This window comes from Capsicum annuum, chromosome 4 (genome assembly GCF_002878395.1).
Source record: "Capsicum annuum cultivar UCD-10X-F1 chromosome 4, UCD10Xv1.1, whole genome shotgun sequence".
Classification (NCBI taxonomy): Eukaryota; Viridiplantae; Streptophyta; class Magnoliopsida; order Solanales; family Solanaceae; genus Capsicum; species Capsicum annuum.
The window spans coordinates 1,635,111-1,649,519 of record NC_061114.1 but is presented as its reverse complement, the minus strand read 5'-3'; the positions used below and the strand labels follow the sequence as shown (position 1 = coordinate 1,649,519).

Below are 14,409 nucleotides of genomic sequence, written 5' to 3'. Positions count from 1 at the left end.
TGGTGGTAGGTTGGTGTACCTATTTCCTTGTCTATACCAGTAGTCGCAACACTTGTCCCATAGTTGCTTGTCTTACGACTTTGGTTACTTCTCGTTATTTACTGTACTTTAGTTATCACGTTAGTTGGTTATTATTATTGCTCCTCGTTATGTCTTCTTTACTTCTGGTTTTTACTTTTAGCTACTTTGATATTCGTTACTCAAGCCGAGGGTCTTTCGGGAACAACCTCTCCAAAAGTAAGGTTTGCGTACACTCGGCTCTTCCCAGACCTCTCTTTTGGGAGTGAATCGAGTTTGTTGTTGTTGTTTGTGCTTTTCTTGTGGTGTATCGTACATTTGATGGTATACTATTCTCATTCTTGAGCCTGGGGTCTATCGAAAACAGCCTCTCTACTTCTTCGGAAGTAGCAGTATGGACTGCGTACGTTTTACCCTCCCCAGACCTCACTTTGTGGAAATAAACTGGGTCCGTTGTTGTTGTTGTATTGTACGTTTGATGTTTAATTTCTTGAGATTTATTTCCTTTTGCAGTAACTAGCAATGCTTGGCATATAGGGCCATAAAGGGGCAGCCCGGTGTACTAAAGCTCCTGCTGTGTGTGAGGTTCGAGAAAGGATTCCACTAAAAGGGTGTATTGTATGCAGTCTTACCTTGCATTTCTGACAGAGGTTGTTTTCAAGGCTGGTATATAGGGCCATGGAAGGTTATTTTTTTGACGGCCTTTTGAGTGATAGACCATATTCACTCTTGTATTCGCGCCTTCTCTCGTGTATGTAAAGTATATCCGTTATAGTATTGTGGAACAAACGTTTTCCTTTGGGCTTGGCTGGGATTTGAACCTAAACTAAAAATAAATGTGAATCAAGGGTCTATCGGAAATAGCCTTTCTACCTCCGAGCTAGGATAGGTTTGTGTTTTGCGTACACTTTTACCTTCGATAGAACCTATTATGTAGGACTACACTGGGTATGTTGTTGTAGTCAATTTCCTGTTACGTTACCTGCACAGAATTTGTCGATAGATTTAAATCATATAAAGAGAAATGAAAATAATACTGAATTAATATCGATCTAGGCATAAGTTCAATTTTAGAATCCACAACTAATGACTTAAGAGGCATAATGTATTCCTACGTATAGGTTGTTAATTTTTTTATTTTTTTTTGAAAACTTTTCAAGAAAACCTGCAGCCGCTACACCCTAGCTCAAACCCATAAGGCAGTGAGGAGGAATCGATCCCTGGTCACCCGGGTGGGTAACCTCCCTCCAAACCAACTAGGCTGTCCCGAAGGACCGTATACGTTGTTAATTAATATTACACAATTAGGTCATAATTAAGGATACTTTGAACATAAAATTATGAGTGTTTTACATAAATTTCGATTAGTTTACTCATACTTACATCATGGGTGTGTTTGGTATGAAGGAAAACATTTTCCAGTTTTCTTATGTTTGGTTGACTTATATATTTTGGAAAATGTTTTTCAAATCAACTTATTTTACTTAAATCTAAGGAAAATAACTTCCCTTCAAAAAGTAAGGAAAACATTTTCCAAAACTCTCTTTCAACCATACTTTAAAGTTGAAATATTCATATAATTCTCAAAATCATCTACCCGTCCCCCGCTCCCAATATCCTATCACCCCAACACCACCCCAACCCCTACCCAGCTCCTACCCCTACCCCCACGCCCACCCCCAAAATTTAATTATTTTAAAAAGTATTTCAAAACTTTTTCTTAGTCCATCCCCTACCCCTACCCCCAAAATTCAATTGTTCTAAAAAGTATTTCAAATTTTTTTTCTTAGTCCATCCCCTACCCCCACCCCCCCCCCTATCCCTACCACCCCCCCCCCCAAAACAATATCTACATTTTATTAAAAAATTCAAATTTTTCTCTTCCCCCAGCCCCCCCCCCCCCCCCCCCACCCCGCCCCCCTCCCCCACCCCACTCCCCCCCAACAACCCCAAAAAAAAAAAAAAAAATTTATTTTTTAAAAAATTTCAATTTTTTTCTTCTCCCTTCCCCCTCACTCCTCTAACCTGGCCCCCAGCTCCTACTAATCCCTCTCCTCCCTCCTTTCCCCCCCCCCCCCCCCCCCCCAATTTTTAAATTTTTTTTTTTTTAACAAAAAAAAAATTCAAAACTTTTTCTTACCCCACCTCTACTACATATTCTGACACCCCCCCCCCCCCTCCTACCAACCCCCTTCCCCCAAAAAACTTTAATTTTTTAAAGAAGGATTCTAAAATGTATTTTTACGCTTTAACTAAACACTAAAATGTACTTTTTGAAAAATATTTTTTCATTCACCAACCAAATACTAGAAAATATTTTTCGAAAAATATTTTTCATCCACCAACCAAATATAAGAAAACAAGTAAGAAATCAACTTGTTTTCCAGGAAAACTTTTTCTAGGAAAACATTTTCCTTCATACCAAACACACCCCATATCTCTTTTTTTTTTAATTTTTTTTGTAAAATTCCGATTTTTAGTTTGCAGATACATAATATTAAAAGAGATACATGATTGATGTTACATCTTAAGAAATAACTAATTCACTGTAATTATGAAAAGTAACGGTAATTAACTCATTTAACAACAATAACAACAACAAACCCAGTATATTCCCACCTAGTGGGGTCTGGGGAGGGTAGAATGTACGCAGTCCATACCAGTACCTCTAAAGAAGTAGAAAGGCTGTTTCCGATAGACCGGGGGCTCAAGACACAGGACAATATAAAAAAATATTCAAAGCATGAAACATGATAAAACTAACATAGCTACAACATCCACAAAAGTAATGTACAATACCAAACAAAAGACACCAAAACCCTCCTAACTACGGACTACGATTCATCCACCCACCTTATCCCTTTATCCTAGTGTTTTTCCTCCAAACCTTCCTATCTAGGGTCATGCCCTCAGTGAGACGTAACAGCTCCATGCCACGTCTAATCACTTCTCTCCAGTATTTCTTTGGTCTACCCCTACCCCTCTTGAAACCATTTGACGCTAGCCTCTCACACCTAGGAACTGGGGCATCCGTGTTCCTCCTCATCACATGACCAAACCATCTCAATCTCACTTCCCGCATTTTGTCCTCCACCGATACCACTCCCACCTTCTCCTGAATAATCTCACTCCTAACCCTGTCAGCCCTTGTAAGACCACACATCCAACGTAACATTCTTATTTCCGCCACCTTCAACTTTTGGATATGGGAAGTCTTAACTGGCCAACACTCCGCTCCGTACAATATAGCCGGCCGGACTGCAACTCTATAAAATTTGTCTTTAAGCTTGGGAGGCACTTTATTATCGTATAAAATCCTCGAAGCGAACCTCCATTTCATTCAACCTGCCCCAATACGGTGCGAGACATCCTCATCTATCTCTCTATTTTCCTGGATCGTAGACCCAAGATACTTAAAACTATCCCTCTTGCAAACTGCCTAAGAGTCCAACTTCACCACCACCTCCTCCTCTTGCCTCGAGTCACTAAACTTGCACTCCAAATACTCCGTCTTGGTCCTACTCAATCTGAAACCTTTAGACTCCAGAGTTTGTCTCTAAACCTCCAGTTTATCATTAACACCTTGCCACGACTCATCAATCAAAACTACATCATCCGTAAAAAGCATACACCAAGGCACCTCGCCTTGTAAAATCCACGTCAGCACATCCATCACCACGACAAATAAGAATGGACTAAGAGCTGATCCCTGGTGCAACCCTGTCAAGACCGAAAAGTGCTCAGAATCTCCTCCCACCGTCCTTACTCGAGTCTTCGCCCCCTCATACATATCTTTAATCGCTCTAATGTATGCCACAGGAACCCCCTTCGCCTCCAAGCATCTCCAAAGAACCTCCCTAGGGACCTTGTCATACGCCTTTTCCAAGTCAATAAACATCATGTGAAGATCTCTCTTCCTCTCTCTATACTGCTCTACCAGTCTCCGCACAAGGTGAATTACCTCAGTCGTCAAGAGACCAGGCATAAATCTAAATTGATTCTCCGAAATAGACATAATATTTCTCAGCCTCCGCTCCACCATCCTCTCTCAAATCTTCATCGTGTGACTCAACAACTTAATACCCCAGTAGTTATTGCAACTCTGAATGTCACCCTTGTTCTTATAAAGAGGAATCATCGTGCTCCAGCTCCACGCCTCAGGTATCTTCGTGGACTTGAAAATGTTGTTAAACAGGTTGGTCAGCCACCTTAACCCAGCCATGCTAGAAAACTTTCAAAAATCCACCGAAATCTCATTGGGCCCCGTCGCCCTACCCTTTCACATCTTGCGAATAGCCTCGCTGACCTCTTCTACTTTAAAACGCCGACAATAGCTGAAATCACGACACTCCCCAGTATGCTCCAACTCCCCTAGCACAATACCTCTGTCCCCCTCGTCATTCAAGATCTTATGAAAATACGACTGCCATATTTTCTTAATGAGGGTGCCCTCCACCAATACTCTGTCATCTTCTCCCTTAATGTACTTTACTTGATCCAGATCCCGACCCTTCCGCTCCCTAGACTTGGCAAGCCTAAACAACCTCTTTGCCCCGCATTTCTCCTCTAACCCCGTATACAAACTCTCAAAAGTTGTTGTCTTAGCAGCTGTAACTGCTAACTTAGCCTCCTTCTTAGCTAACTTATACCCCTCCGTACTAACCCGTTTCTCCTCTTCATCCTTATTCTCCACCAACTTAACATAAACCGTCTTCTTCGTCTCCACCTTCTTCTTAACATCTTCATTCCACCACCAATCCCCTCGATACCGGCCCGACCAACCCCTCGAGACACCCAACACTTCTTTAGCAGATTCTTTGATGCATCCCGCAGCCCTATCCCACATACTATCCACGTTCCCGCTATCCTCCCAAACCCCCATCCCTTCCAACTTTGCCCCTATCTCCAGGGCACTAGCTGGAGTCAGTCCACCCCACCTAACTCTAGGATGGCCCTCCCCACCCGGTCTCTTCTTGCCCTTCTTGATACCCAAGTCCATCACTAGAAGTTTATGCTGGGTTGCAAGATTCTCACTCGGAATAACCTTACAATCCTTATACATTGCTCTATCCCCCTTCCTAAGCAGCAAAAAGTCAATTTGAGTCTTGGCTAGCCTACTACGAAAAGTAACCAGATGCTCCTCCTTCTTCAGAAAGCTAGAATTTACTACCACTAACCCAAAGGCCCTCGCAAAATCTAAAAGAGCAGCTCCCTCAACATTCCTATCCCCAAACCTAAAACCTCCATGCACATTTAAAGAGTAATTTATTTTGCAGATCTTCTATGTATCAGGCGTATAGATACAAGAATATGCACCTGGACATTCATATAGAACTAAGCTAAATTATGTATCTTCAACTAATAAAAAATATACCCCGACTTAAAATGCTAAGATACAAAAACTGTTATCTAGTAAAATTAATTCAGATACAACAATTCTGAATTAAGAGTTCAATCGAAACAAGTTATTTTAAAAAATGAATTGGAGAAAAATGGAGAATAATTACGTCTTTGAAAGAGAGAGAATAATTAATGTCTCCGATCACTGCAATTTTTGTAGTACAGAGTTATGGAACTCCACCAACGTGAGTTTCACAAAGCATAGCGGGAACTCAAAATTGTTGTATCTGTACTATAAAAATTGCCTTTAAGTTTCATCCTCAGTCATCTATTGAATCGCTGTTTGATTGGTTAAAGATTGACGGTGATCGGACACACCGGACGCCGCCATCTTTTCTTGTTTCTCCGATGAATACTCCGACGGAGGATAGGGAGGCGCTAGTTTTCTAAAAAATACTTTCTAAAAAATAATTTGATAATTAAAATATTATTTACACTTAAAAATAATATTTTAATTGTCAAATTAAGATTCAACTTGTTCATTGAATGCATTTCCAAAAATTAATTAATCATAATGTGAATATTTTTCTCTAATTTTAGTAAGCACGTCAAAAGTATTTTTTAATTCAAGTTAAATTTTAGATTTGATTTAAAATTTTAGATTTGATTTACTTATAATACATGTTAAAAATTTGATTTTTATAATGGTTATTCATTAAACATTTACTAGTTAAAATAGATTTGTAATTAGATTCAGTGTCATTTAAAATTATTTGGATTTATATAAATTTTAAAACGTAAAATATATTAATACATTTTTATTTTCAAATTAAATGGTAGATTTATTTTATTTGACCAAGTGCGAAATTTGATTTAGTTATTATAAAAGAATTGAATGATTTTGGTAAGTAATTAATTTTCCATCGAATTATATGTAGTTGATAAACTTCATGTAGTATATTATATTATTACCTATTTTTATTTAAAATATTATTATATTCATTGATGTTACTATAAAGCTCAGATTATGAGTATCAAATTGAATATAAACTATTCATTTTATGGCTATAAATTTAATGACCATTGTTAATTTATGTGTATAAATATATGATCTTATTTCATATTTTTTATAAGTCACATTTCTTGAAAATAATTGATCTAGGTATTTTATTTGTTTACTAAGATGGAGGGTAAGAAAACGGCAGGACGTCAAAAAATTCCATTAAAGAAAATAGAGAAATATGTTGATCGATGTACTACATTTTCCAAACGTCGTTCTGGCTTATATAAAAAAGCCAGTGAACTCGTTAGGGAAAACGATGTCGATCTTGGAATTGTTCTTACTTCACCAACCGAAGCTGAAAAAGTGTATTCTTTTATCCATCCAACTCATAACGCGGTTATCGATCGTTTTATGAATCCGACACAAGAATTTGATTTAGGTGAACACCTTGTTGCTGAAAATACACGTAAGAAAGTGAATCAACTCAACGATAGGCTAAACGAACTTGATAGAAGAGAAAAAATTGCAAAGGATAGAATGACTTCGTTAAGCGAAATGAATAAGACTCGAGAGAAAAGTCGCTGGGAGTCTATCGATCAGTTAAATGCAGATGATATTATGAAGTTTGAAGCTTGGTTAGACGTCGGAGAAGTTATGCTGAAGGATCAATTACGTGAAGCTTCGTCCTCGTCCTCGCAGTCTCCACCCAAAGATGCAGATATCTAGTTTATAAGTGTTTTTAAATGAATCATCTTCGTATAATATTATTTATCGAAGTAAATTTATATATAGATTCACTCTATTTAAGTATGCTTTCATTTTTTATTTTTGTTATTTTGTTTCAATAATGGTACATTTTATATGTACTTTTCAATAATTTCTATTAATGATCTTTATGTTTATTAGTATTTGTTGTCTTCTACATGTTATATCATTTAATATTGTATTATTAGTTTAAATTATACTCAAATTTCATGATAATACATCCTGATAGTGAAAATGATTTAAGATGTGAATTATTTAAGAACCTTAATTATTTCATTAATTTTATAAAACATAACATAAATATACACCTTAACTTATCATATTTATACAAATTTTCACCCTGATAAAGTAATTACAAAAATCTCAACTTATTATCTACCTCTATTGGATGTATCGGAGAGCTAATTATGTATCTCGACAAACCCAAAATCCGAAAAAATATATCGGGAGATAATTATGTATCTTTACACGAAAAAATGTATCTTCATTAGATAAATTATGTATCTCGACAGACCTAAAATTGAAAAAAAAAAAAGTATCGAAAGCTAATTATGTATCTTTACTAAGAAAAAAAGTATCTCCATTGGATGTATCAGGAGCTAATTATGTATCTCGACGGATCCAAAATCGAGATTTTCAGTAATTGAGAAAAATATCGAGATTTTCTGTAATTTTTGCCCCTTAAATCGATGGTCTTTAATATTGGCCCTTTACTCGACATCAATAAAACAAAAATAAAAATCGCAAGGCAAAAATTAATATTTTCATATCATAATACAACACAAGTTATGTCGTTTATTTCTTCAAAACATATGCCGTTCATATCATAATCCCTACGAATCCTCAAATTGCTAACTTCTCGCTCTGATACCAAATTACTTTCTTCATCGCATTCTCTTCTGCTTCGTGCAACTTTTCAGCCCATACATGTACGTAATCAAACTTCTCAGTCTCTTTCATTAACTCTTCTAACTTAGCATAGATCTCACCGGTCCTCTCGTGCCTCCTGTCACTGCACTTTAATCCAACTCGATCTTTCCACCGTACTTTCTTACTTTCTTATCCTTCATTCGCTTCCACGCCTTTCTCACCTCATCGCGCCTGGTTGCACTTGCATAGGTATTCGCCAAAATCACATACGCTGAATCATTAGTTGAGCTAATTATTTTCAATATCCATATTTGCATGCTATGCACATTTAGACAATAATACTCCTTATAAAGCCGCTTCTGGTTTGAAAGATATCGTTAAAGCAACCTTCTCTACCTACTCAATACGCCTAACGTTTCCTAGCGCACCAACCATACTCAATACGCCTAACGTTTCCTAGCGCACCAACCAAACACGTATATTGCTCAAGACAAAGCTCCAACTTATACGCTACCATCGTCCTCCTGAACCACATTCTTATATGAACATACCCTACCATCATCGTGTTCCACCCTACAACATCAATCTCCATTTCTAGTTCATCAAACACTCGACGAGAATTCCCCACTACCCCACACTTCCCATACTCATCAATCAACCCACTCCCCACAACAACAAGCCCAATTACACTCGCGAGCTCGTGAAGAACCCTACACTGTTCAAGCATAGTCATATCAGAGCTCGCCCTCAACGCCCCTAAAATACTAACCTACATTGTAAAATGTCATCATTCAATCAAACCGTAAAGCTCCCTACATTCTTATATTCTCCTTGTTGAGCATACCCTACCATCATCGTGTTCCACCCTACAACATTAATTTCCATTTCTAGTTCATCAAACACTCGACGAGCATTCCCACAACCCCATATTTCCCATACTCATCAATCGACCCCACTCCCCACAACAATAAGCCTTCTTACACTCACGTGCCCATGAAAAATCCTACATTGTTCAAGCGTAGTCATATCAGAGCCTGCCCTCAACGCCCCTAAAACACTAACCATGCACATTTCACTCTTTAACTAAACCTTCATTGTAAAACGCCATCAAAATAGCTAAATATTTGTACTCATCCGGTACCATTCCCTAGGGGTGGGCATGGTATGGTATATACCGAATTATCATACCGAACCAAAATTTTTGATACCGTGGTTTTTGGTATTATTGTATTTGGTATGATATACATTTTAAACTTTTTTGGTATATGGTATGGTATTCGATATCTACAAATGACATACCGAAATACCGAATACCATACCGAAGTATATATAGTTACATAAGTAACTTTTAAATATATATACACAAAAAAAAAAATACTTAGTATTAGTATAAAAATGTTTAGACATTGAAACTTTCGCAACTCTATCTTGATTGAAATGTCTTTCTGGTGTAATTGACTAATAAAAGAAATTGTTTGTACTTCTTTTTCAATATTTCTACATGTGTAATGTGTATTTATGATACAATTAAGACATGCTTTTGAAAAGTCAAAGTAATAATACTATAGTATACGAGTATATTTTGTCAAAGTTAAACAAACTATGATTACCGATTACCATACCGCAAAATACCAAAATCAAACGTTAAAATACCGAATCATACCGAATTAATATAGTATGGTAATGGTATAATGTTTTTAAAAATCGAATACCGAAATTATACCCGCGTGTCCTTGAAAAACCCTACATTGTTCAAGCATAGTCATATTAGAGCTTGCCCTCAACACCCCTAAAACCCTCTTTCAAGTAATTAAAATTGTACCTTTTTGTATTTTTCATAAAATAGTGAAGTTATGAAATGTTTTTAATTAATTGAGTTTTAAAATGAATTGTAACAAGATTAGAATAAAATTAATAGAAATTAATAAACATAAAGATCATTAATAGAAATTATTGCAAAGTACAATATAACATGTACCATTATTGAAAACAAAACAACAAAAATGAAACATGAAAGCATACTTAAATAGAGTGAATCTATACATATATAGATTCACTTTCTTATATAGAACTTCGATAAATAATATTATACGAAGATGATTTATTTAAGAAGCACTTATAAACTAGATATTTGCGTCTTCTGGCGGAGACTGCGACGAGGACGAAGCTTTAGGTAATTGATCCTTCAGCATAACTTCTCCAACGTCTAACCAAGCTTGAAACTTCATTACTTCATCTGCATTTAACTGATCGATGAACTCCCAGCGATTTCTCTCTAGTTTTATCCATTTCATTTAAAGCAAGAAGGCTCTCTTTTGCAATTTCTTCTCTTTTATCAAATTCATTTAGCCTATCATTGAGTTGATTCACTTTATCACGTGAATTTTCTGCAACAAATCGATCACCAAAATCTGTTTTCAAGTTTATAAAACGATCAATAACTGCATTAGAAGTTGGGTGGACAAAAGCGTATACTTTATCGGTTGGTGAAGTTAGAACGATACCAAGATCGACATCATTTTCTCTGACGAGTTGACTAGCTTTTTTATATAAGCCAGAACGTCGCTTAGAGAATGTAGAATATCCAATGGAATTTTTCGATGTCCTGTTGTTTTCTTACCCTCCATGCAAGAAATGTGACTTAAAAAAAAAAAAAAATGTGGTGGATAATATATACATATTTTTCACAATGGTCATTAAATTTCTAGCCAAATTATAATAGAAAATTTATATTAAATTTGATATTCATAATAACTTCAATGAATATGATATTTTAAATAAAAATAGGTAAGTAATGTAATATACTACATGAAATTTATCAACTATATAACTTGATGGAACATTAATTACTAACCAAAATTCAAATTTTTTTTAATAGTAATTAAGTCAAATTTTGCACTTGGTCAAATAAAAATAAATCTACTCAATTACTGGTTTTGCCCTCGGTGTCCGATACTCATATTGAAACCCAACTAAGTCTGATTTCGGGCCGAAAAGTCCCACACTGGGGTAAAACGCTCCATAACAAAGAGACTTTGTACCTAAGTGGACTCGAATCCGAGATCTTTGATTAAGGATGAAAAAAAGTGGCTAAAAATACCACCGACATCGACAAAACAAAAAATATTCGCAAGGCAAAAATTTATATTTTCATATCGTAATATAACACCAGTAATGTCTTACGAGGCATAACTTAGTTCCTACAGAACTTATGCCGATAAATTTATGCGTTAAGAGAAGTAATTTATTCCTACAGAACTTATGCCGTGCCTTAAAAAACATAACGTAATTACAGAACTTATGCCGAATGTCTACCAAATGCCAGTGGCACAAGAATATGATGTTAGCAGAAAATGCAATCGAAAAAACTCATTAGTTTTCGATCAGTGCAGTCCATGCGCTATTCGCTGTCATTTGTCGCGTGATAGTTGTATCATTGCAGTATCGGTATATGGTATATCGGGATCACGCATGTGAGGTTCCTAGCTAACTTCATCGCGGAGGCTAGAATTCTCATCAATAGGAGCAACGTTTGTAATCAACATCGGTATATCAGGATCACGCAGTCCGGTGCACTAAAGCTACCGCTATGCATGGCGTCCAGGGAAGGGCCCCACCACGAGGGTGTATTGTATGCAGTCTTACCTTGCATTTCTGCCAGAGGCTGTTTCCAAGGCTTGAACTTGTGACCTCCTGGTCACATGACAACAACTTTACCGGTTACTCCAAGGCTTCCCTTCATAGGTTTCATTGTACATCAACGATTTACCTGTTGGATATCGCCTTTAGGTTGTTGTCGATTGTTTGGTTCATTTTTCGAAAACAGATAAACAACGAACAGCAAATCATATAATCACACGTTGCAAGCGCGATAGGATACTCTAATTCCATTGTTTCTCTCAAGATGTGATAGCAGGAACGTACCTGGCGTAAAGCAGTTGGTATTAAGTAGACTGTTATACACCATGGGACAGCCTATTCGCTGTCATTTGCTGCATGATAGTTGTATCATTGCAGTATAGGTATCTCAGGATCCCGCATGTGAGGTTCCTAGCTAACTTCATCGCGGAGGATGGAATTCTCATCAAGAGGAGCAACGCTTTTAATCAAATCCATCAACTAACACGTAGGACTGCAGTGCGCTGCGCTACATAACACATAGGTTTCATACGATTTAGCTGTTGGATATCGCCTTTAGGTTGTTGTCTTTTGGTTCGGAACAGCAAAAATCATTTAATCACATGTTGCAAATGCGATAGGATACTCTAATTACATCGTTTCTCTCAAGATGTGATAGCAGGAACATACCTGGCATAAAGCAGTTGGTATTAGGTAGACTGTTAAACACCATGAGACATGTCATGTAATGTTCATTTTCCAGTTTGACTCGTTCGCCTTGGACTGTGTCTTCTTCTCAACTGCTCTTCCTTTTTCTGTTTTGCAGAATGCAATATTCCTCTATTTAAGGCCTCGACTTTCGGTATATCAACTTCAAAAAACCACAACTTTCTCAGCGAAGTAATGGCTTCCTTCTACTTAGCTTCTTTCTGCACAATGGTACTGATCAAGTTTGCAAGCGGAAATGTTGTTCCAAACAAGTCGGAGGAAACATGCATCGATGGTGTAACCATCGTGTTAAGTTTTGGTTTGTACCAAAACAGCTGTCCGGAAGCTGAAGCTATCGTCTTTTCATGGGTGGAAAGTGTCGTGTCTCAAGACCGCAGAATGGCTGCTTCTTTGCTTCGTCTTCATTTCCACGACTGTTTTGTTAATGCAAGTAGCACGTTATTTTCTTCTGTTCTCTTTCTTTGTGCGTGAATATTTTCCATGTGTAACATCTGGTGTTAATCTATCGGAAACAGCCTCTCTACTTCACCTGAGGTAGTGGTATGGTCTCCGTACACTTTACCCTCCCCAGGCCCCACATCCCACACCGGGTATGATGTTGTTGTTGTTGTTGTTGTGTAACATCTGGTGTTAGACGTATTGCAGGGTTGTGACGCGTCAGTACTGCTGGACGATACCCCTAACTTTACCGGAGAGAAAACAGCTGCACCAAACTTGAACTCGTTAAGGGGATTTGAAGTGATCGATTCCATCAAAGCTGATCTAGAATACGCTTGTCCACAGACTGTATCTTGCGCTGATATTCTTGCTATCGCTGCTAGAGACTCCGTTGTCCTGGTATACATCCTTTTCAATACGACTCAAGTTAAAATGTTCGAAACTTTCAACTAACGCGTGCATGTAACATTGCAGTCAGGAGGCATGGGGTGGGAAGTGCAAATGGGGAGAAAGGACAGTATAACAGCAAGCAAAACGGCAGCAAGTAATAACATACCGGGACCAAACTCTAACGTAGCCAACCTTATTTCGACATTTCAAAATCTTGGTCTTTCTCGTCAAGACATGGTGACTCTCTCCGGTGCACATACAATAGGGAAGGCTAGATGTGCTACATTTAGCTCGAGGCTAAACAACAACAATAACGTAGGTATTAGCAATTCAGAAATGAACCTGGAATTCTTACAGTCACTGCAACAGCTCTGCTCAGCTAACAGTAACGCTACGCTAGCAAATCTTGACGACATGACTCCATCAACCTTCGATAACCAGTACTACGTTAATCTTCTCTCCGGGAAAGGCTTGCTTGCTTCTGACCAAGTCCTAGCAACTGGAGATGACAACACTAGAGAAATTGTCCAGAATTATGTCGACGATCCATCTGCATTTTTCGAGGAGTTTAAAAACTCCATGCTGAAAATGGGAAGCTTAGCACCACCAACAGGAACAAATAGCGAAATCCGCGTTAACTGTAGGGTTGTTAATCAAGTTAATTATTAGAAGTTAGATTGATAATTAATGTTGTTTTGCTCTTGAGTTGTAAGAGCAAGCTATTACTATCAATATAATCTGGTTTTCATCCCAATACGAATACTAAACACCGAGTGAGAACGAAACAAAAAAAAAGATCGTGGATTATTTTGTACTACTAATCGCTGCATTTATATTGGCTCTGACAGATCATATATTGGAGTAACTGGTAAAGTTGCTGTCATGTGATCGGGTGGTCACGGCTTCATGCCTTGGAAACAGACTTTGGCAGAAATGCAAGGTAAGGCTGCATATAATAAACCCCTGTGTTGGGGCCCTTCCCCGGACCCACCGTTATAAGTTCAAGCCTTGAAAACAGCCTCCGACAGAAATGCAAAGTAAGGTTGCGTACAATACCCTTGTGGTGGGGCCCTTCCCCGGACCCACCATTATAAGTTCAATCCTTGAAAACAGCCTCCGACAGAAATGCAAGGTAAGGCTGCGTACAATAAACCCTTGTGGTGGGACCCTTCCCCGAACCCACCATTATAAGTTCAAGCCTTGAAAACAGCCTCCGACAGAAATGCAAGGTAAGGCTA

The 14,409-nt window shown here is 37.7% G+C and overlaps 3 protein-coding genes across 3 annotated transcripts; 2 read left to right on the top strand and 1 right to left on the bottom strand.

The window, feature by feature from the left end:
* The first annotated feature begins 6,541 nt into the window (after positions 1–6,541).
* LOC107869358 (agamous-like MADS-box protein AGL29) lies at positions 6,542–7,087 on the top strand. The gene has a single exon (XM_016715895.1). It carries the CDS (start codon positions 6,542–6,544, stop codon positions 7,085–7,087), a length of 546 nt encoding a protein of 181 aa, XP_016571381.1.
* Positions 7,088–10,228: 3,141 nt separating this feature from the next.
* Positions 10,229–11,887, bottom strand: LOC124897681 (agamous-like MADS-box protein AGL29). Its single transcript, XM_047410871.1, has 2 exons — positions 11,766–11,887; positions 10,229–10,601 (listed from the first exon to the last, which is right to left on the bottom strand). The coding sequence occupies exons 1-2, from the start codon at positions 11,885–11,887 to the stop codon at positions 10,229–10,231; spliced, it is 495 nt and encodes a 164-aa protein (XP_047266827.1).
* Positions 11,888–12,511: 624 nt separating this feature from the next.
* Positions 12,512–13,949, top strand: LOC107869901 (peroxidase 40). Its single transcript, XM_016716302.2, has 3 exons — positions 12,512–12,769; positions 12,989–13,180; positions 13,256–13,949. The coding sequence occupies exons 1-3, from the start codon at positions 12,518–12,520 to the stop codon at positions 13,838–13,840; spliced, it is 1,029 nt and encodes a 342-aa protein (XP_016571788.2). The 5' UTR covers positions 12,512–12,517; the 3' UTR covers positions 13,841–13,949.
* Positions 13,950–14,409: the final 460 nt, after the last annotated feature.